Here is a 20,724-nt window from a genome sequence, read left to right as displayed (position 1 = left end):
AATCGCTTGTGAAAATGTGAAAAGTTTATTCCGAGTTCCTACTCACTTGCTTTGCAGGCAATAGGTTGGGTGTGAAAAGGGTGTCTTATGCCCAAATGCCAAATGACAGAACAAGTAAGCTTCATTGAATTCCCATAGTTTATCATTCCGCACTCCGCTTTCCAAATATTATCACAACCCACTCCCAACGGTGAAAAAGTGAAAACTGAAAGTAATTCGAGCTAAAAGGGCTCGGTCTGTTTCTGTATTTGTGTCGTAAGTAAACTTTTTAGTCTTGTTGTCTTTAAAAGATCAAATGGCGTGTTACAAATCGTGTCAAGTGGTTCGAAACAGTAAAGATTCAACTTGTTAAGCAGAAAAATCAAGGAAGCTGTAGCCAAACTGTTACCTTATTTGTCGGCGATACTCGAATTGCCGTTGTAGACCGTGCACACACAATCAACTTTGCATCGATTCGCGTGACAGACGTGCAGATTACAGAAAATTTACTTAACCTTGAGAAACATTAATGTTGGGATATCCTCCTGACAGTTTGGGTGTATATCCCCCAATGGATGGGCTGGATGATCAACCAGTTCACCATCCTAATAATTACGATCTAGGTTCCAATGATTATCTACCAAAAAATAGTTTGAGAAGAGGACTGTCAGCTCGATTTTCTAACAACCCTCTATTTGGTACACCTAGCAGAAAGAAAAATGACAAATTTTCATCCAGGAGGACATCCATCGGCAATATGACTAATCTTGAAAACAACACAGTAAGTGATGGGGTTGGAAATCCTAAAAGGAGCAATAGCAAGAGAACTGGAGGCTTCTTATCCAAGGTCCTTCAACAGATGTCAGTTCTGACAATAAACCATGCTAGCCAAAGAAAGAGGCGAAAAGCTGCTGAAGAAGAACAAGAAGAAGATGATACTATACCAGTAGCTCCAATTCCTCAGTCTGTATCCCATTCCAGTCATCTAGATCATGCCAGTGGTAATAAATCAAAAACCATCACCACCAGAAAGTGTAGCACCCTTCCAGCTAGGCTGGATTACACTCCGGGAGTCATCGGTTTACGCAATCATGGTAATACCTGCTTTATCAACGCGATACTGCAGTGCCTCAATCATACAGACCTACTGGCGGAGTACTTTGTCACCGATCAGTATCAATCTGATTTGAACCGACGAAGCCGTCTGAACATTCGCAAATTCGGTGGAACTAAAGGTGAAATCACAGAACAGTTGGCCGAGTTGCTCAAGGCCCTCTGGTCTAGTCAGTACGAACCGGAGATGACTTTTAAGTTAAAGGCAGTTATTGACAAGTATGGAACGCAGTATCGTGGAGCGGCTCAACATGACGCTCAAGAATTCCTGTTGTGGCTGCTCGATAAAGTTCACGAAGACCTTAATACAGCTACTAAGAAGAAGTACAAAAAAATTAAGGTATTTTATCTATTTAGATCATATTATTGGTAGCAACGTCTTTAATTAAAAAATTCCCATTTATTCAATTTTACTTCCTCGACATAGAATTCGTATGGACGACCAGACGAAATAGTGGCCGCTGAAACTATGGCCAACCACCTGCGGTGCAACTCCAGTTTTGTCCACCAGCTGTTTCAAGCGCAGTTCCGATCCTCGCTTACCTGCCCCCATTGTCATAAGCAGAGTTCAACTTTTGATCCTTTTCTATGCGTTTCGTTACCAATGTAACACACACAATTTATTTTTATTTAGTTGAGTTATTAACTTTTAATTTTTTTTAGCCCTCGCAAGCGGACCCAAAACGTTTACGTGAATGTCGTTTACCTCTGTCAGCAACCAAGACAAGTACGATAAACATGGTTTCTTTTATAAAAATCTGTTCTACAATAAATAAAAAAATGTATTTTAGGTACGGATTGGCTTGTGCATGAACGGCCAAGCAGATGTCAAAGAACTAAAGGAAGTTTTGTCATCCGATACGGGAATAGATTTCAATCGAATGTTGCTTACAGAAATTGACGACCAAGGATTTCTGCGCACTCATAGTGGTACTTGATTTCATTGCCCATGAAAAAAAAACCTATATTTCTACTCTATACGCTGTCAATTTTAACTTATACATATCTTTGTTTTTTTGCAACTGTCAACCTAGATAACCAACCAATATCGGTACTAAGAGAGACTGACCCACTTTATTGTATCGAATTACCTGATGTTAAAGAGCCATGCGAGGAGGATGGGGCATTTCTGGTTCTATGCTGGATCAATGTACTAGTTGACGAGCACAGTCAGGCCCGTATAGGTAGCTGCTATACTATGCAAGTTGCCAGGGAAACTTCTTTCGAGGACCTTCAGAAGCTATTGCTCAAAGAAATGGCATCAGTCGTCCATCATCAAGTTATTTGCCAGAAACAAGAGGTCTGGAAGACACCCGCTAAAACAATAACCGCTTTGACAATAATAAAGTTGTTGACAAATAATATAATTTGCTTATTTTTTTTACATTGCAGGAACCTTTATTCAATATTCGAGTCATTGACGGTGTTTGCCGCTTCATCGACTCTGAAGAAGGGGAAGATGGCCCACTCTACCTAGACGCGGCTGTTGACCATCCACTGTACACAGAGGCAGTCGACGCTGCCCTTAGTCTCTGCGATCCAGAACATGGCACCCCACTACATGTAAAAATTGTCCTTGAGTGGGACTCCGACAGCAAAGAAAAGTTTGTTCAGACAAAACTGGTTATTTTTCCTAATAAATCAGCTAATGAATGATTGGTTTGCCCTACAGAGCAATTGTTGATGATGAAGATGTGATTGAAGAACATTCCAGTGTAGGCCAACTCAAGGCCACTAATGAAGAATGTACCTCAGTGACTTTGGAAGAGTGCTTTCAGGTAAAAAATGAAAATATCTTGCCTTAAGAATTTCGAATTTACTTACCCTTTTTTATTAGCTGTACACTCAAGCGGAGCAGCTGGGTCCTGAGAACGCGTGGCATTGTCCTTCTTGTAATCGCAAGCAAGAAGTAGTCAAGCGGTTAGCCTTATGGTCCTCACCTGATATTCTCATCGTTCATCTAAAACGCTTCAAGCAGGTATTATCATGAAGCAGTTTGTTATACTTATCAGAATTTTAACGTTATCGTCTTTTACAGTCGGCCAAACAGAGAACTATGTCCAAATTGTCGGTGATGATTGATTTCCCGGTACATGGGCTTGATCTAACTAACCATTTGGCGTCGCGATCTCATTCCTCCCATTTGAACAGTCAGGAGATTCAAAGTAATCCATACATTTTTTTTTTTTTGTACATGCCTAACTTTTAACTAAACTCATCGTTTTTTTACTTCAGGTAATAATGGATACATCAATCAAAATCCTGGTGGAGTAGGATGGCGTTCGCTTTGGTCACCTCTTAGGATTCGTTCTTCCTTTCGGTCTTCAACCAACGCTTATAACTCCCACAATACCGAATGCCTACCAAACAACCCGCCTAATCGAAGAGTGCTGGATGAACATGTTTACGATCTTTACGCAGTGTGCAATCACCACGGAACTGGACTAGTTGGTGGCCATTACACCGGTAAAATTCGTGTTAAAAATAGCTTCAAGTACGAAAATTGATTGATATCCTTTTATTTTTCTCAATCATAACAGCTTATTGTCGTAATCCGACTGATGGCATGTGGTATCTGTTTGACGATGCGCATGTTTCGCGGGTCAAAGAATCAGAAATCGTGACTACATCTGCTTACATACTTTTCTATCAACGACGCAGCCTCTCAATGTCATCGGGCTCGAGCGAGGCGTCTAGTAGTAGCAGTTCTGGCTCTGAACATTGGGCCTTTCGTTTACCTCGTGGAGAGGCACGCACTCAGCACTCCGCTTCTAATTCAAGGTTGTATGTCACCAAACAGTTTTCTACAAGCTACCAGCTGACCAAGTTGTATTACTGGCAAATGCAGGAGGGGTTCTACCGATAATTTTAGTCGTAAAGATCGACTGTATTCAACACTTCCAGCTAACAGTGTTGGCCGAGGAGTAAGGGGCGCTAGCCTTGCTAGAAATGAAGAAATTACTGACTGGTCTGATGATGAAGCTGTTGCCTTGAACGGAGATTGGGTATGTTGTATTTTCATTTTTGTATTCGTCTCCATTCTCTATTTAATCGAAATCGTCATCTCCTTTTCATTCTACTTTACTTATTTTTTTAAGGGTACACCAGAAGCTCCCCGTCGCAATGAAATCTCTCAGACACAACGTTGAATAGATAACGCTCGCCAGAAGCAACCTCCCGTTGATTTCGCCAACATGACGACCACTTGTTATTCATGTCTCATGACCGTGTACCTCTTGTAAGTTGACGATTGCCCTAGTCTTTAACTGTCTCTCTATCCATATAAAGTTTGAAAAAAAAAATACAGCACCCGAGGCCTTTTGGTTATTTTTCTTGAGTTCCTGCTCATCGTGTTTGATTTTTCTTTCTCTATATTTTCCCCTGATTTTCTAATCCAGATATTTGTTGGCTGTGGTGACTATTAATTGATCGTTCCTTCAGTCGGGCTGATATTTTGTTTATATTTAACAAGACCAGAATTCCCTTTTTTTTTTCTCGGGCTGAGCATATCATTCTTCTTTCTCTCAATCTTTTTCTATTCTATATCTAAACAAGATTGTACCTTTCGAGTATATTATGTGTACAAATTTGCGCCTTAGTTTCATATGTTTCTGTGCTACGTGTGATCGTCACTCGTCAGAACGACGACATATTAGAAACCATGTTTGAACGAAGGTATGTTTAATGAAAAGCAAAGTCAATACAAAGAAAAATCATGTTGCTTATGTTGCTTGTGTTCCAGGCGCTTGAGGAGCTTGTTGTCTTCCTGGCATACCAGGTTGCATTCCTGGTTGCATTCCTGGTTGCATGCCTGGTTGCATGCCTGGTTGCATGCCTGGTTGCATGCCTGGTTGCATGCCTGGTTGCATGCCTGGTTGCATGCCTGGTTGCATACCTGGTTGCATTCCAGGCATGCCTGGCATTCCTGGTCTCATCATCATATGATGCATTGGTCCTCCTGGTCCAGGACCCATCATCATAGGTCCCATTGGATTCATTGGTCCTCCTGGTCCCATTTGGCCCATCGGTGGACGTCCACCTGGCATACCCATAGGCCCTCCAGGACCCATCATTGGTCCTCCAGGTGGACCTCCCATCATTGGACCTCCTGGTCCCATCATTTGTCCTGGACCTGGAGGTCTTGGAGGCACTAAAAACAAATTATAAATTTTTAAATGGGACACATTTGAAAAATTGAATCAGCTCAACATACTTCCTGGTAAGTTCAAGTTTCCTGGTGGTGGAATGGCAGCACCGCCTTTCATAATTCCCTTTTTGTAAGCTTCAACTGTGTAAACATGGAAACTGTGTTTAGTAAATATTCAATGGTGACGTAAACACTAACTCACTAGTCGCATCAATGAGACTTTGAGCTTGATCTTCCATCCACTTTTGATAGTAAAATTTTACATTTTCTTTATGCTTCCTTCCAGAGCAATGTGTCTTTCGTACAGATGGCTATATTTAAAAAAATAACAAAATTCGTGAAGTAAACTTTTATGGAAAGAAACTTAGAGTATAATCCGGTGTTTTTACCGAATCATGTGTCAAGTAAGTGTCACAATAATCGCAGTAGTATCTGAAAAATATCAAAGAGTAAGGCAAACTATAGCAATAATGTAAGATATTAAGAGAAATACTTAGGCATGGTCGAAAAGAATAAAAATTAAGATTTGGCGAATAGAAAACTTTTCAAGCCTTTGAACAAAACTTGAAACTAACGCTGTCGCCTGTCGGCTGCCAATCGTCAGAACGGCATGTAGTGCTAGTTTTACGAACTAAATTGTTTTTGTGCATTTTCGCCATCTGCTGATGGCTGGTTTTATTTTTATCAGTATTTTATTTATACACTAGATGTCACTAAAACAGTTGTTATGAATAACCAAACAAATCAAAGGTTTAAAATCACTGAGTTTCGACTTTTGATCCATTATTTAATATGTAGAAAAGGTATACTTCTATTGTCAAATTGATTACTGAGTGTAGAGCAGGTACACTTACCCTATATCCATCCATGTGTTTGTACTTTCACCATTTAACAGAGAGACTTAAAAGTTGAAACAAAACAAGGTGCTCATTGAACTAACTGACAGTTGTTAGTTGTGACATCATTTTGCCAACTGTAATATTTGCTATTATTATTTTAGTATTATTAATTTGCAATTTAGTGAATATTTTTATGGATAAAAAGATATACGTAGGTCCATGTGTGAATTCAGAGTTAATGTTATCTACTTTGCCAAGACATTCCGCTGATCATGTAGTCTGAAACAGCTGCCCATTTTTCATTAGATTAGATAATATATAATTCAGGTGAAGTTAGAGTGCCTTATTGATAAATGTGTATTACACTTTCAGTGTTGAAAAGTACTGCAAAAGTCGGCGATCGCTCTCTGACCCTCTCTCAAGGTAATTATTCATAATTTTGGGCAAACATGACCGGATTTAAACTCAAACGGATTATTTTCTTTTGGTAATGCGATGTTAGACCTCCCTACTCTATCCCCCAGCTCACCCCGGATAGTAGCCACCCCGAGATAATGTCCCCCCAGATATAAGTCCCCCCTTGATTGTATCCCCCCCTAAGATGTCCCCCCCATGAAATGTGGAGGGGGGGTTACTATCGTGTGGAAGTCACGATAGTAGCCCCCCCCCCTCCATAGTTCGTTCACGCAAAGGGGGGGGGACAGAATCCGAGCCGTAAAGGACACTAGCCCCCCCCCCCCCCCCCCCAAAAAAAAAAATCGTCTTGTGATTTGTGTTCCACGGCCTAGCCTGCTATAAATAATCATTCGGCGACTTCCCGTTTTTTAACTGTGCCTGCTGCCCCACCTCTACTCCATCACACGCTCTGGACTGTACAAGAAAAGTTAAAGTGATAATTAAACGGAAATTTTTCCCAAATCGCCTAGTTTTTCATCGATATTTCAGCTGTTTGTTTACAATTGTTCCATGTAAGGAAAAGTAAACATGTTAATGTAAATTGAGGTAGTGTTATACACGTCATGTAGCCGCGAATATGTCCTGTCTTCTCCTTGTTTAATTGTAAATATGAGATGTCATGTCATGTCATGTCATGAGATGATATGAGAAGTCATGTCCATTGAAGAAAAAGGACTGACAACACAGTCAAGGTACCCTGTTAGCTGCTACCCTTGAATATCCCCTTTTACTTCATGAAAGTGTAAACGGGCCATCTTGATTTGAGGTATTGCTTTCTGTCGCTGAAATTGTATTTAAAATAACTGTCGTCCTAATAAATGTTTTGCCTACAGGGTAAGTCCTTCGCTGCGTATCATGGACTTCATCCATTGGTGAAAACCAATGACAACCAGGAGGAAAAGAGTGCGCTGGTCGAACGGGGACTTGCAAGCTCAGCTGGAAGCCTACTATATGATTAGTCCCTCTCGTAATGACTGTTCCTCAACTCTTCGCTCTTTTTCCGGTTTCTCTTACCATCTCCTTGTCTGCAGTCAATTAAAGCAGTGTCTCCCCCTGTCTTGATTGACTCCATGTGCGAATTTTAAAAGCAGTTTATCATCCAAATGAGGTAAAAGGGTTAGGTTTCACAACACAATTGTATTGTACCGGACGCTCTGTTTATTAAATTTTTTATCACTTTGGGAAAAAAATTGATTTGATTTAATTAACAATTTTCTTCGATTAGAAATTTATTTAATTCAATTAAAATTTAATTTAATTATATCATTTAATTAAATTTCATTTTATATAATTATTTAATTAATTTGATAAAATTATTTTTTTATTAAAATATAAATTTATAAAAGTTTAGATTTCGTATTTGTTTGTATATTTTAACGAGTTTAATATATGATATGAGATAAAATAGCAATTAAGTTTCGAAATTCAACATGTTATATCAGGTTTAAGTTTCAAGTATACAGTAAATAATTTTGACATAGCTTGAGACAACCGCAGTTCATGTCAAAGAACTTTCACCAACTTGAGCTGCAACATACCACATTTGGGAAACGGAATACCATCAAATAGCCTGAATTATACACTACACGGATGAAACAGACCTAATATTTTAGTAGACAATCATTAGGGGATTAGGAGCCTTGGTGTAGTAGGCAGGAGCAGCATACATAATCTTGTAGTATTCCGTCCTACAATGGTGTAGTACTTGGAGACCTCGTTGTGTAGTATGGCAGCGGTGTGGTGGTTTGGTATCAGCCATATCCAGGAGACATCAGTACACCAGTCATCAACCCAGCCTTCAACAGTTCACACATCAGCATTAGCGCCAATAATCGCTATCTAGTCAATGAAACAATAAAAAATTTGAAAATTTACTGTTCTTATCAACAACAAAACATGATAGAATTGATTCACAACCGAAAGTAAAAATGAATGTTTACCTATGATTAGAAACCGATTGAATACGATGAAGACGGCAGTTGATGAAAAAAAGTGGGCTGCAGTAGGTTGAAGTGTAGTACTTGGACACTTCGGTGTAGTATTCAACCTTTTCAGCTTGGTTAGTTAAACTTTGTAGTTTAACCTTGAAGCTTTCGTGGAGTAGAACTTGGAAGACTCAGTCTTGTACTCAGGCGCTTTTGTGATGTAACTCGGGGCAGAGTTATACTTCGGAGTAGAAGCTCGAGGCAGCATAACTTTGTACTCCGAAGCCTTGGTAGTGTAGTATTTAAAGAGGCTCTCGGTGTAGTAAGTGGTATTGCGTTTGTTGACGTTGTGTAGTAAGGCGGCGACGTAGTGTACTATTCTTTCGCTGCTGTCGCTCGAAAGCTACATACAATACACAGGAAACGTCAGTACACCCGTGATCGACCCAGCCATCAACGATACAACCCACCCAACAGCAGCATGACACCATAGTTGACTAGACAACAAATTTAAAATAAATATATAATAACAACTCGGTGTAGTAACTGAAGCAGAGTAATACTTGGAAGTCTCGATGTAGTGGGTTGATGCAGCACACGTAAATGGTACTTGGGAGCCATGATGTAGTAAGCTGGGGCAACGTAGGTTGTGGTGTAGTACTCCAGAGCCTTAGTGAAGTAATCGGGCTCGGTACAGAATAATAAATCTGGGCTGCGGAGTAGTAGCTCGGGCTGCATAAGTTGTGGTGTAAAATTCTGTAGCCCTAGTGGTGTAGTATCTAGCACTTCAGCAGTTTTAGTGGTCTAGTAAGTTGGAGCCTTGGTGTAGTAACTGAAGCAGAGTGATAGTTGGGAGTCGCGGTTCAGCAGGTAGGGCAGCATACGTAGTCGTATAGTACTTGGGTGACTTGGTGGTGTAGTACTTGGGAGCCATGGTGTAGCACTCGGGCACTTTTTTGGTGATGCAGACGTTGGAACAGCATAAGTTGTAGTGTAATATTCTGGAGCATCGATGGTGTGGTATTTAAAGACAACAATCAACAGCAGCACGACGCCAGTCTACTAAACAATAAATAATTTGAACGAGCAACATTTAGAAATGTCACAACTATTTTGAGAAATCCCCACAAGCTATCTCATTTTAAAGCACAAAATAAGATGCCACTTGCCCTTAACATCAGGAACAAATTACTTATTACATTATCACCATTCAGGATGATTATTACCCTTTTTGGTCATGCAATATTGTACTGCATACCAAACATCACCACAGATCAAACACCAAACTGAACGAGGAATCCTTCAAAGCAAAAGAACATTAATAAATCAAGAACATTTTCAAATATGAAAAAAAAACTTAATTACCATTTTTTAGAAAAGATTTACATCTCTAAAGCTGTCTTACTTAAAAGAAGAAGTAGTTGTTGAATGTTATATAAATTTATAAGAATTTAATGTCTAACACAAGAATTCTAAACCAAGAACATTTACATGTATCACCCATATGTTAACTATAATTTGAGCAAAATGCTAACCCTAAACCTTATGATTGCTTCAGACTGAAAAATTTCCACAAAAGATGTCATGGAAGCATGAATTACACATGACAGCGAAAACAGAATGCTGTCTGATTTAGCTTAAGAGTAACTTTTTACCTTTTCAGATTTCCTCTTTTCATATTATTTGTCTTTCAATTTGTAGAGACCCCCTTTAAGACCCAACATCTTCATGACAGTTCGGCGATAACGTGCATGTAACACATGAAGAAAATCAGGCTCCATAAGGCTGTTAATAGAAAGATAAAAACTCAATTACTACCAGAAACAAAAGGTAAAATCTATTGCCCCCCAGAATCTGGGGGGTAATAGCATTTCTGGCTATTGCCCCCCAGAAAGGCAATACCCCCATCTAGCGATGGTCGATATGAACTGCAGCTTTTCTAGTATACTAGTAGTAAGTTTTGGTGTTTGTTAGTCCTGATTTGTCCTGATTTCTGTGGTAAACTGTTAGTAGTAGTAAATGAATGAACTCCCGTTACTAATTTCTTTTTCTACATAGGTGCTCTCTGTTCGATAACTGATTTTAGTAGAAGCATTTTCCGATGCCTACCAATTTCACTTTCTTCAAATAATTCAAATTCAATTTATTTGTAACCATTTGTAACAGCAATCAGGACTAACAAACAAAACAAACTTTGAATTTACAATTTAGTCAAAACTAACTACGGGAATAGCTGCAGTTCATTTAGCCCACCGCTAGATGGGGGTATTGGCTTTCTGGGGGGCAATAGGCGCGACCGAAACAAAATGAAAGGATTTCAATTCAGAAACAGTCTTAGGATTTAAGAGCTAATCAAAACTGTTACTTGTACTGCTCTTGAGTAATTTTGCATGCGAGAAACGTGCAACATACAGCAATACTTTAGGAAAATGTACAGCAAATCACTTCGCAACATGACCCAAGTTTAAATAAAAGGCAATGAAACCCGTAAATTCCCCACACAAAACATTTACAATTTATAACCTTAATTAAAGCAGGAATTACCTTTTTTTGACGGACAATTTCCGAAAAAGGTACCCAGCAATGACTAAGAGTAACCCTTCTCTGCCAGCGTCTCGAAAATATGAAAGAAATTCTTTTTCGTCAGTCGTCTCAGAACTTTGACAGTTTGATGACCCCTACATCCCTCTAGAATTATGAACACAAGTAGAGCTGAATAGTTCAATCCCTAAACACACGAAACTTTTTGCCACCTAGTGACAGTCCTTAGCATCCACGGACGACTAGGTAGAGTCGGACGGAAAAAAAAAATTAACCAAAAAAATATTCGTCATTCTCCGTGAAATCAAGCCCCTTTGTGGCACCTTCGAGATTTTATAAGTCTCTTTTCGTTTTTTTTCTTGATTAGGAAATATAAAAATTTAGTTTTCGTATTGTTTTCTCTGTTTGTCATCTTATACTCTCACTGTTGCGCCTCTTGTGTGGAATATAATTCAGTATTTCACAAGATGAAGTAAATAACAAACGCCAGAAGCAGACTGGCTGTCACAGATTACCGTCGTCTGCTAGTCAACAATCAACTGAAACTCTGAAAGTCAATCTGGGTGTCTTTTTCTTTCGCAGATATCTCGCGAACCACAAAATAAGTAATGCAAATTTAGTCTTTTCGGTTAAACAGAAAGATCTTCTTTCCATTAGAACTGATTGGACCCTTTAATTTTGTGGAATCGTATGTGCAATCTATTTTTGAAGTTTCCCCTTTTTTCCCCTTTTTTGCTCCCAATCTCTCGTTATTTTCGTTAATACTTCAAAAATTTAGTCATTACCTATGTAAAAAGTCATTCTACATCGAATGGGATTAGTCGCGTCGCGATCGGAGCAGCACGAAAGCGTCACGGTCCCGAAAACCCCTTCCACCAATCACGAATCGCCCCAATTCTCCAGGGACCTCTCAGGGTTAATGGTATTTGGAGCGCTGTCGGAACTTTTGTTTCTTCAAATCTCTCACCCTTAAAAGGCGGTAAGCCTTCGGCTTTTTAAAATAAGAATTTTAAAAATCTCTCAGGGATAAAACACATTTAACAAGCGATCTCCCACTCAACCGGACCGAAATGGTGGGGGTACTTTTCGGATCGTAATCCGGAAAAGGACTTTAAAAATCCGGACTAGGTCTATTCTGTTCAGAATCGCAAGGCGATTCCAACGGAATTAAGTCCGGATTTTTATCTTTTCCCGTTCACGAGATAATCACGGTTGAAAATCGTGAAATATCACGAAAACCCAAAGTCTCCCCGTTCGACTACATCGCTTTTAGCCGTATATTCGGCTTGTAAAAAAAAACTAATTGATACAAAATGTAGCCCTTTCATCCCTCTTTCAGAATCCAAAAGGATTTTTTATAATTCTTTGAGATGTTTGAGATATCACGATTTTCGTGATACCCCCATTTCGACACATTTTTCAGGCATTTCATTCGGCGTTGCCGATTGCCGTATATGTGACTTCGCCCCCACTCCTTCGCTTTTTCCATTGTTTCCTATGTATCAAGTCCCATCTGTATCGATATACAAGGCCTTGATACATAGGAAACAGGGAAAAAGCGAAGGAGTGGACAGGAAAGGGGGCGAAAAGCACATATACGGCAATCGGCAACGCCGAATGAAATGCCTGAAAAATGTGTCGAAATGGGGGTATCACGAAAATCGTGATATCTCAAACATCTCAAAGAATTATAAAAAATCCTTTTGGATTCTGAAAGAGGGATGAAAGGGCTACATTTTGTATCAATTAGTTTTTTTTTACAAGCCGAATATACGGCTAAAAGCGATGTAGTCGAACGGGGAGACTTTGGGTTTTCGTGATATTTCACGATTTTCAACCGTGATTATCTCGTGAACGGGAAAAGATAAAAATCCGGACTTAATTCCGTTGGAATCGCCTTGCGATTCTGAACAGATTAGACCTAGTCCGGATTTGTAAAGTTCTTTTCCGGATTACGATCCGAAAAGTACCCCCACCATTTCGGTCCGGTTGAGTGGGAGATCGCTTGTTAATAGATAAAAAAAAGCAATTATTGAAAAATTAACAAGTGAGCTTTTTAACAAGTGAGCTTTGTTGGTCATCACCAAAAAGTTAGCCCGATACATTTTTATAGGGATGTGGATTGCAAAGTAACTGAAACTGAATTTGACTGTAAACTGTAGGAATGTAACAAATAAGTAAAGTAATAAGTAAGAACGAAGGTTGGAAATTTAAAAAAAAAAGCTTAAAAATAGGCGGAAATCAGGCACAATTGAATCCGGAAATTTTTTTAATTTCGCGGTCATTCCTCGTCTCTGGGTGGTCTTAACAACAAGTTTGTTCTCCTTCTACTAGATGGAGATATCCATGTATACAATCCAATCCTAAACAAACGCTACAATCGCTCACTTATTCGTTGTCTGCTACTTGTACAAGAATGCATGGCAGGCTGTGATAAGGGAAACAAATTACCACAGTATTTTACTCAGGACGTCAAATATGCAAGTGTGTTACGATGCCGCTGTGTGACCACTTTACTAGGAGGTCATTCGATCGTCCAGGAAAATTTTTAGTTTTCATCACCTTAATATGCAGTTTGACGGTGTTTGTGAATACATTAAGAAATCGCTATGCAGATTCCTCGCGACAAGAAAGATATCGAACCTACTTACACGAAGTAATCAATTATCTTATATACTATTACAAAGTCCCTTTCTGATAGGACAAGAACATTTTTATTTTTATCTTCCTGTAAAATTTAATAACTAATAAATATTAATTATTCAAACTGTAGAAAACTTTCTGTTTACCGTGATTCAAAGTTAACTAAAAGGAAATTGTTGTCACTTGTATTGTTGCTCAGATGGACGCCTTACATCCTCGTATGGATCATGTAGAAGAACACTTGTACAGGGACCTTGATGAAATGGGGAGACTACACAGTTTAATGGGAGCAAAAGATCCTCAGTCAAAAATAGCCTCCGAGGATGACACAACAAAGAATATTAAAGGTAAAATAGGCTTTTATAATTTTTCCAACACTGACTTGTGGGCTGTTTGCCTAAGAAATTTCATTGTCCGTTTTCCTACTGGTTTTCTGTACTGACCTAATTCCAAAAGAGTAACTTTATCCTGATGTTCAACTGCACCATATTTTAGTTGGAATGTGCACAGTGCTTTTAATGGATGAACTAATTTATCAACAATGCTTTTGTCTTTTTCCATTATAGACATGGCTAAAGCTGCTGACTCAACTGTTGATAGGCAGTATTCAGATGGTTGAGTCCTGATGACATACAAACTGGGACCCAGCTCTGGCAAGGAAACCTGTAAAGTGTTAATAGATAAATAAGTTTATACAAATTAACAGAAACATTTTAATAGTTATATGCAATAACACTAATATGTTTCTACATAAAAATGTGCTTTATCACAGTTTGAACATGTTTTATGCTGCACTGTGATGTGATTTACCTATAATTGTATGGAAATACAACTGTCAAGCTTAATATGAATTAATTTGTTAATTTCTTTTAGAATATTGTTTCTATAATGATTAATTCAGAATTAAATTGTATCAAAACCTACAAATGCAAAACTCTTAAAATCCAACCCAAAGTTATCAACAAGACATCTCAACTGTAAGCAAATACTACACTTTGTACCTGAGGTAAAGAGTGAAGGAAAGGGCTATGAAAATACATAGATTTTGCTTGCTGCCATGTTCCATCAATCAATACAAGATTATAAGATTCTCCTTGTGGATGAGTATGTGATATGTCAGTGATGCACTTAGATTGGGGTCCAGGATATAGGACATAAGTGTGTGGTTCCTCTAGCATTTCTTTCAGTCCTTGATGTTTCGCAGAAGGAAATTTCTTTCCATAGAAAATAAGGCACTGTCCACTTGTCATTCCATGAAAAAGCATTGGTCCTGTTTTAAGATTTCTTTTCTCTTCATCTGGGTGTTGTAAAATGATGATTTTACCATTGATTTTAACAGGGGTATCTGGCAAATAAGAGCACCAACACACTCGAAGAGGACGTCTAAAAAAAGTATTTAATGTTTCCCACATACTACAATAATAATGCAATGGAGTATGATCATACCTGCACTTTTCACAGCTTGTTCGTTGCACAGCATCACCTGAGACTATATCATCTGAGAATCGTATAAAGTCTTCATCCATTTTATTTTTTACAATAGCTTCAATGTTTCAAGCTAATTAAATTAAACTGTGTTTAGCACTACTGATTTTCACGATTATCAAGTCCAGTCACGAACACGTCATCAAAAGCTTAATTGAAATCCTTGCTTTTTTATATACCTTTGAGCGCTAGCACATGGTTTGTTCAACAATTTTCTTAAGGTAAAAAGATATATTTTACAACTTTTTTTATTTAACTATTAAATTTTCCAGGTTCCCTTTGAAAAAAATGTATAGCCCTACAAGACTCTGGAGGTCTGGGCCAAAGCAGACGACATGATAGCACGCTTATAAAATCATAATTTTGAACTGTCGCAACGTCGAAAAATAGTACGGCAATTTTTAAATCTCGTGTTCGTTCTTCGCTTGGGCGTTATATTGCGTGAACACGCGAACATTTTAATGCTATACTAATAAACAATTTCTGAGTGAAATGAATAGCCTAAACGAATTATGATTCTGCTTCGGTGCCTTAATGAGTTAATAGCTAATAATCCGTATGATGAAAGATTGATGAATTGTGTCTAGACTAGATGTTACAGGTGTTGAAGGTTATGGCATTAAATGAAAATCATTGCACATTCATTGTGTTATTTTATTTCTTATATGATTGTATTTGTTCAGAAGTGAGACAAATATTTTTTTTAATTGTGAAAAGTGCTCAATAACTATTACCATACAGCACTGTTTCTGTACAGAAACTTTTTCACACGCTAGAAAAGGGTACTGGTTACTGTTAAATTAGTTACTAATAATGACGATTATATAATTTGATTTTTATCATCGCAGACTTCGGCGTTTCAAGTTGTAACACAGTTACACAGCAATACATGTGACAAAAATGATTGTACTTTCCATGATTTAATGTCTGACTGACACGGCAGCGTGAAAAAAAATGGACGTAAGTAAAGTTAAAAAAACGTTCTAAACGAGCCTGAATGGTTTGATCGAGTAACTGTGAAATGAAACTTGACTAGATATACAACCACTTCCGACTTCTATTGAATTAGTATTATATATCTGAAGAGGAAAGGAAAAAAAGGGGGTAGTGGTCATGTATCTGCGAATACGGCGACGATAAATAAACATAGTAGAATTGGCACTCGCATGTTTTAGAGCAATCATAGTGAACGGGTGTGTTTATGAAAATGATAAGCGTTCGTGCCCAATTCTAGTCCATATACACACAGCGGAAAACAACTTACTGCAATATGGATTTTTCTCTCTTGAAAGCTAGATATGTACACAGGCAGGAAGGTATACAGCGAATAATATGTGGTATTTGGTCTCAGCTGAGTTTGCGCAACTTGGCGTTGCGTCCGCGAAGAGAGAGAGCCGCTTTGCCCGACCCAGGCTCGGCTTGTCTGACTTGACGTTGCCTTTTATTATTATTATTATTCTTGCTCCCGATGGAAGACTGGTCACAGGGCGCTGCCTGTTCCTCGGCCTGCTGCTCGTTTGATTCGCTGCGTCTCAGCCCACGGCTACTCAGCGTGATCCGACCTTCGTACATGAACTCCAAGTAGCGTTTGCCTTTGCACGATCTAGGAGCAGGTTTCTTACTGCTATTCGTTGATGTCACAGCCTCCACTGACGAGGGCTCGAGCGGTTTAGTTGCCGTGCTGCTGTCGCAGAAATCTCCACGTTGGTCATAGCTCTGATGAAGGCTAGAAGGATCACGTTTCTTCAACGGCAAGTCTCGTCTCCTCACGTCCTTGGCGGCGACCATGACCGAGTCTTTCAAATCGATAGAGCTGCTGACTTCACTGGACGAGTTCTGGATTGAAACAGCCTCTGAACTAGGAGGGGGCTCTAATAGCGATAGTTTCTTTTGGACCAGAGAGGAGAACTTGCCGGACACGGGCCGTGCACACAATTTCTCTACTAAATGATCGATCAACTCTTGTTGGTTGGTACGAATTGTCTCTTCGCCGCTTAAATCTAACGGCTCCTCATTTTCCTCTTCTTCCTCTCGATTCTCGAGATCCTGCTCCGACTGCAAAAGTGACCGATTGGCCCAGCCCCAGAAAGGAGCAGCTTTAGGGCTGGCTTCACTTTGAACGGTGCTGCTCATACTGATTGAGTACATGGTCGGTTCGACTGGCTGATCCACTGCTACAACACGATGGTCAATGCAATTCCACGCTCCTCCCACCGGCGACCACGATCTAGATTGTCAATCATTTGACAGACATTAAAAATTTGAATAATCAATAACGAGAGCTCTATACGTTAAAGGGGACCATTACCCAGAAGGATGACTCGTGTTGCTGGCCTGATAGTAGACACACATTTCAGCCAATTGCATCAGAGCCGAATTATCTTCACCGCTAGCCCTACTCTTTAATTGCTGTTGCTCTTGTTCCAGTCTCTGTTGTTCTTCCAGTTGATGAGCAGCCGCAGCTTCCAGAAAGCGTTTCTTGGGTGGCTTGGGTGCACTGCTTATGTTCATTGAGGGTATCACTGCCCTAGCACGCAGGATGCTTATGTGAGCATCTTCATTCAATTTGTCCGGCATCATAATCAAGGAATTGTCAATTTCTTTGTATGCTCCAATGCTAGTTGTGCGATTTGTCCAACAATGGGGGTCTCCGGCCCTCGGTCGACTCGTCAAGTTCCACATTTTTTCACGTCCATCTACACACGAAACAAAAAGAAAAAATAGAAAATCAATAACCGGAGTTGTGATACAGTAGCTTGTACTCCATGTTCTACCCCGAATTTCCTCATAAATATTTATAAATTCGCATGTATATATCAAGGGTGTTTGACGTATAGCTCTAGGAAATTATAGATCAAAGCACGTTTATTTATGCGACATAATTGATTGAATCTCGTCAGAGCTGAGAGGAAGTTAGAAAGTGAGAGTGGGTGGGTTTGGTTTATAGACGAACAAGCCCCTTGGCGGTTAATTGGAGAGGAGGAGACGGAGAATACAAGGAAATTAGTTGTGCAGAGTGCAGCTAAATTTGAACTGATGAATACGTCAAGTAAATTGTTGTTGGAACACACAGAGCGGAGAAGGCGAGTCTTTTGATTGACCTTCTTTGGAAATGGGCCGGATTGTGAATGAAGCAACAGCCAAAGAGAGTTGAAGTGTGTAAAAGGGAGATGACGAAGGCTAGCCTAGTGAAAACGATAGTTATATCCAGCAGCAGAAAAAAGAAAGAAGTAAGAAAGAGAAACGAAAGGGAGAGAGAGTTGCGACAAAAACGCGTACACACAGCGGTAGAGACACGACAGGAGAAAACGAAGCTCGGCACTCGGCAGTGCGCTCGCTGAGAAATGGGAAAGTTATCTAGGTTAACTAAGTAGGTCACAGCCTCAACGTTACCCAATTCTGGCGACCCAGTGGTTTTCCAGTGTCTAGGCCGCGCGGCTCGACGAGAAGAAAAAATAAAAAAAATCCTTGATCTCTCAATGCCAACCGAACGATCGTCAACGCTCACGTAATGCGGGGGACACACGCACTCGGATATATGCACAAGCGCTCACGCACCTGAGGCAATAATCTTCTAACGGTTTTTCTTTTCTCGATAGAAAATCGTAAAAAAGTAAAGGCAATTCAGAAAAGAATTTGACCTCCAGACTTGGGCGCTCTGGTCAAGAAAGATCGAGTAAATTGCAAAAGACGGAGAGGGGGACGCACACAGCGGCTGTCGGTTTTTAACAAATCAATACACAGCGGAAACGCAAGATTGTGCAAAATGTCACAGACGGGAATCGAGATCACCCGACACTGGATTTAAAAGGCGTTGGCAACCGATTCAATTGCAAAAAAGAGCTGATTCGCACGTCATCCGAGGGACACATTTGAAGCCTAAAGGGTTTTTTAAGGGAAGGAGAGATTTTCACGCTCTAGTCGCACGGACACGAGAGAGAAGACTGGTGCAACAACGGTTACTATCTGTGTATAACGGGGCTCTCTGCGCAAGTAGGTCAACAGTATACTCGTGAACGGCTAGTCAGCTGCCGGCTGGGAAAGAAGGGAAAAAAACTGCGTGCGGTGTGCAACTGAGATCAGCGACTATACACAAGTCAGGGACACACCTCGAACCTGTCGACTACACTCGGTCCGATCTATATTCTAACGGTCGGATTATTATGCGCAGTGCAATGAGGCGGTGGCGGCCAATAACGACGGTGGCCTTCCTTACCAAATCCTTTACTGTTGCTGTACTCACATTTCTCATTCGCTCTCCCACTTGAGCACTTGAAAGGCGCGGCCATTTCTTATTCAACACATTTCACATTCAGCTGTCCAGCTGCTGCCTGCGACACTACAAAAGGAATTGAGAGCCAGGAAGAATAAAACAATTCAATTAGCTAATACCAGTTAACTGAATTGTTGGCTATTGTATAGCTCGTTCATCGAGGGGATCCAATGAATAACGATGTCCGGTACCGTATTATCTTGTAAAAAGCTCATCATGTTTTTTTTGTTTTTTTTGTCAGCGTGAATGTGTCTGTGTGGGCTCCATGGGTATTCACGAACGGTGATGAAATGTCGCCACGCAGTTATCGCCTTCATCCAATTCCGGATCCGCCCATTCTCTCTACTCCCTCTCACTCGTGATTATTTGGCTGGCTTTCAAGTTCCAAGAGAAAGCCACTGAACTCTCTCACAGTCCGACTCAAACCCGATGAATTTACAACTAACTGGACAACTTTGATCGATCCATCTAGGCGGAAAAAAATGGGGAAGAGAAACACGATTGAAAAATGCAATGCAAACACACTGGCAAGAACAAGATTTTTTTGTCATTGAAATGCATAGAGAAGACAAAATAAAATGAAAGTATAAACTGAGCGAGAGGAAATATTTGTTCCAGTCATGTCATTAACTTATTAATGGGGCATGGTTCGATTCGTCCGCATACACAAAAGTCTAATTCTAACTCGCATTTCATCTCCACTATTCCATCCGGTTCCTCTTTCTCGTCTTTATTTCTGCAATATCATAAGAAAGGGGCAAAGGGAATGCATGTCGTGATCTGACGTGATCAATACTACAAGCGAGCGCGAGCTCTTCTCCAGTGACCCATTCATCGCTGAGAAAATTGAAGAATCATACATCCGACTCGTGCCCCGGGAGATTAAGCATAATAAATATCTATTTTTAGCTACAGTTTAAGTGGATTTACACAATACTATCGAGTATTGATCGCTGCAAAAGCTGGAAAAACTCAAATGCTGTTGGGTATAACCTAAATCGTTACGTTTGTTCAGCAGATGTTGAGGCAGTTCCTATGTGTGACTGTCGCACGAAATCGTAAAACGTAACAAAAGTACTTGCCTAGCGAATAAAAAGCTATATCAAGCGAAGTTAGCTGCTGCTAGGTGGCTTCACTCGAGTGCTGTGATGTATCGATTCCGCCCCAAGTTTCGGTTACTTTAAGGTCCTGATGACTGCTGTCTCTGGGTGCTCTAATGCTCCTCTGTAGCTCGTGGTCAACCCATGCGTGTAAGAGTCATTTGGGTGTTTCGGTTGTCACGCCAGCAATCTGCATTCAAACATGGCGTCACTACATAAAAAT

The 20,724-nt window shown here is 39.9% G+C and overlaps 4 protein-coding genes and 3 long non-coding RNA genes across 17 annotated transcripts; 2 read left to right on the top strand and 5 right to left on the bottom strand.

Moving 5' to 3' along the window:
* The first annotated feature begins 100 nt into the window (after nucleotides 1–100).
* LOC124332501 (ubiquitin carboxyl-terminal hydrolase 31-like) lies at nucleotides 101–4,429 on the top strand. Of its 3 annotated transcripts, none has more exons than XM_046788891.1 (14): nucleotides 107–255; nucleotides 691–1,432; nucleotides 1,520–1,698; nucleotides 1,756–1,819; nucleotides 1,884–2,022; nucleotides 2,127–2,392; nucleotides 2,485–2,696; nucleotides 2,765–2,870; nucleotides 2,930–3,070; nucleotides 3,131–3,257; nucleotides 3,328–3,558; nucleotides 3,633–3,873; nucleotides 3,941–4,097; nucleotides 4,191–4,429. In XM_046788891.1, exons 2-14 carry the CDS (start codon nucleotides 737–739, stop codon nucleotides 4,239–4,241), a joined length of 2,610 nt encoding a protein of 869 aa, XP_046644847.1. In that variant the 5' UTR covers nucleotides 107–255; nucleotides 691–736; the 3' UTR covers nucleotides 4,242–4,429. The 3 variants fall into 3 exon arrangements, with proteins under 3 accessions (XP_046644846.1, XP_046644847.1, XP_046644848.1); XM_046788892.1 differs by having other exon boundaries at nucleotides 688–1,432; XM_046788890.1 differs by having other exon boundaries at nucleotides 101–1,432.
* Nucleotides 4,425–5,861, bottom strand: LOC124336822 (U1 small nuclear ribonucleoprotein C-like). 8 transcript variants are annotated; one of them, XM_046790654.1, is made up of 6 exons: nucleotides 5,733–5,861; nucleotides 5,629–5,671; nucleotides 5,442–5,550; nucleotides 5,306–5,380; nucleotides 4,952–5,242; nucleotides 4,425–4,903 (listed from the first exon to the last, which is right to left on the bottom strand). In XM_046790654.1, the coding sequence occupies exons 1-6, from the start codon at nucleotides 5,738–5,740 to the stop codon at nucleotides 4,815–4,817; spliced, it is 615 nt and encodes a 204-aa protein (XP_046646610.1). In that variant the 5' UTR covers nucleotides 5,741–5,861; the 3' UTR covers nucleotides 4,425–4,814. The 8 variants fall into 8 exon arrangements, with proteins under 8 accessions (XP_046646610.1, XP_046646623.1, XP_046646632.1 ...); XM_046790667.1 differs by having other exon boundaries at nucleotides 4,425–4,891; XM_046790676.1 differs by having other exon boundaries at nucleotides 4,964–5,242.
* Nucleotides 5,862–7,894: 2,033 nt separating this feature from the next.
* On the bottom strand, nucleotides 7,895–9,330 carry LOC124337971. Its single transcript, XR_006917597.1, has 3 exons — nucleotides 9,023–9,330; nucleotides 8,475–8,956; nucleotides 7,895–8,373 (listed from the first exon to the last, which is right to left on the bottom strand). It is a non-coding gene; the product is annotated as an uncharacterized LOC124337971 (long non-coding RNA).
* Nucleotides 9,331–9,382: 52 nt separating this feature from the next.
* Nucleotides 9,383–10,552, bottom strand: LOC124338063. Its single transcript, XR_006917641.1, has 3 exons — nucleotides 10,115–10,552; nucleotides 9,686–9,759; nucleotides 9,383–9,518 (listed from the first exon to the last, which is right to left on the bottom strand). It is a non-coding gene; the product is annotated as an uncharacterized LOC124338063 (long non-coding RNA).
* Nucleotides 10,553–13,273: 2,721 nt separating this feature from the next.
* Nucleotides 13,274–13,940, top strand: LOC124337855. Its single transcript, XR_006917541.1, has 2 exons — nucleotides 13,274–13,656; nucleotides 13,843–13,940. It is a non-coding gene; the product is annotated as an uncharacterized LOC124337855 (long non-coding RNA).
* Nucleotides 13,807–15,470, bottom strand: LOC124336657 (tRNA-uridine aminocarboxypropyltransferase 2-like). Its single transcript, XM_046790446.1, has 3 exons — nucleotides 15,090–15,470; nucleotides 14,645–15,026; nucleotides 13,807–14,306 (listed from the first exon to the last, which is right to left on the bottom strand). Exons 1-3 carry the CDS (start codon nucleotides 15,167–15,169, stop codon nucleotides 14,004–14,006), a joined length of 765 nt encoding a protein of 254 aa, XP_046646402.1. The 5' UTR covers nucleotides 15,170–15,470; the 3' UTR covers nucleotides 13,807–14,003.
* Nucleotides 15,471–15,768: 298 nt separating this feature from the next.
* On the bottom strand, nucleotides 15,769–19,850 carry LOC124335505. Of its 2 annotated transcripts, XM_046789137.1 has the most exons (4): nucleotides 19,521–19,850; nucleotides 19,372–19,467; nucleotides 17,437–17,824; nucleotides 15,769–17,355 (listed from the first exon to the last, which is right to left on the bottom strand). In XM_046789137.1, the coding sequence occupies exons 2-4, from the start codon at nucleotides 19,415–19,417 to the stop codon at nucleotides 16,476–16,478; spliced, it is 1,314 nt and encodes a 437-aa protein (XP_046645093.1). In that variant the 5' UTR covers nucleotides 19,418–19,467; nucleotides 19,521–19,850; the 3' UTR covers nucleotides 15,769–16,475. The 2 variants fall into 2 exon arrangements, with proteins under 2 accessions (XP_046645093.1, XP_046645094.1); XM_046789138.1 differs by lacking the exons at nucleotides 19,372–19,467; nucleotides 19,521–19,850 and adding an exon at nucleotides 18,522–19,136.
* Between the last annotated feature and the right edge of the window lie 874 nt (nucleotides 19,851–20,724).

This window comes from Daphnia pulicaria, chromosome 1 (assembly GCF_021234035.1).
Source record: "Daphnia pulicaria isolate SC F1-1A chromosome 1, SC_F0-13Bv2, whole genome shotgun sequence".
Lineage (NCBI taxonomy): Eukaryota > Metazoa > Arthropoda > Branchiopoda > Diplostraca > Daphniidae > Daphnia > Daphnia pulicaria.
This window is presented reverse-complemented; position numbering and strand designations above follow the sequence as displayed.

Coding starts and splice junctions, on each gene's coding strand:
- LOC124336822 (XM_046790638.1), bottom strand. Junction 5,551..5,628: donor CTTACTTGACACATGATTCG/GTAAAAACACCG, acceptor TTTTAAATATAG/CCATCTGTACGAAAGACACA. Junction 5,381..5,441: donor AAGTCTCATTGATGCGACTA/GTGAGTTAGTGT, acceptor ATGTTTACACAG/TTGAAGCTTACAAAAAGGGA.
- LOC124332501 (XM_046788890.1), top strand. CDS start 509: ATGTTGGGATATCCTCCTGACAGTTTGGGTGTATATCCCCCAATGGAT. Junction 1,820..1,883: donor TCTGTCAGCAACCAAGACAA/GTACGATAAACA, acceptor AATGTATTTTAG/GTACGGATTGGCTTGTGCAT. Junction 2,697..2,764: donor GACTCCGACAGCAAAGAAAA/GTTTGTTCAGAC, acceptor TTTGCCCTACAG/AGCAATTGTTGATGATGAAG.
- LOC124336657 (XM_046790446.1), bottom strand. CDS start 15,169: ATGGATGAAGACTTTATACGATTCTCAGATGATATAGTCTCAGGTGAT. Junction 15,027..15,089: donor ACAAGCTGTGAAAAGTGCAG/GTATGATCATAC, acceptor TACTTTTTTTAG/ACGTCCTCTTCGAGTGTGTT. Junction 14,307..14,644: donor TCCTTCACTCTTTACCTCAG/GTACAAAGTGTA, acceptor AACACTTTACAG/GTTTCCTTGCCAGAGCTGGG.
- LOC124335505 (XM_046789137.1), bottom strand. CDS start 19,417: ATGGCCGCGCCTTTCAAGTGCTCAAGTGGGAGAGCGAATGAGAAAT. Junction 17,825..19,371: donor TGGGAGAGCGAATGAGAAAT/GTGAGTACAGCA, acceptor TTTCGTGTGTAG/ATGGACGTGAAAAAATGTGG. Junction 17,356..17,436: donor AACACGAGTCATCCTTCTGG/GTAATGGTCCCC, acceptor TTGACAATCTAG/ATCGTGGTCGCCGGTGGGAG.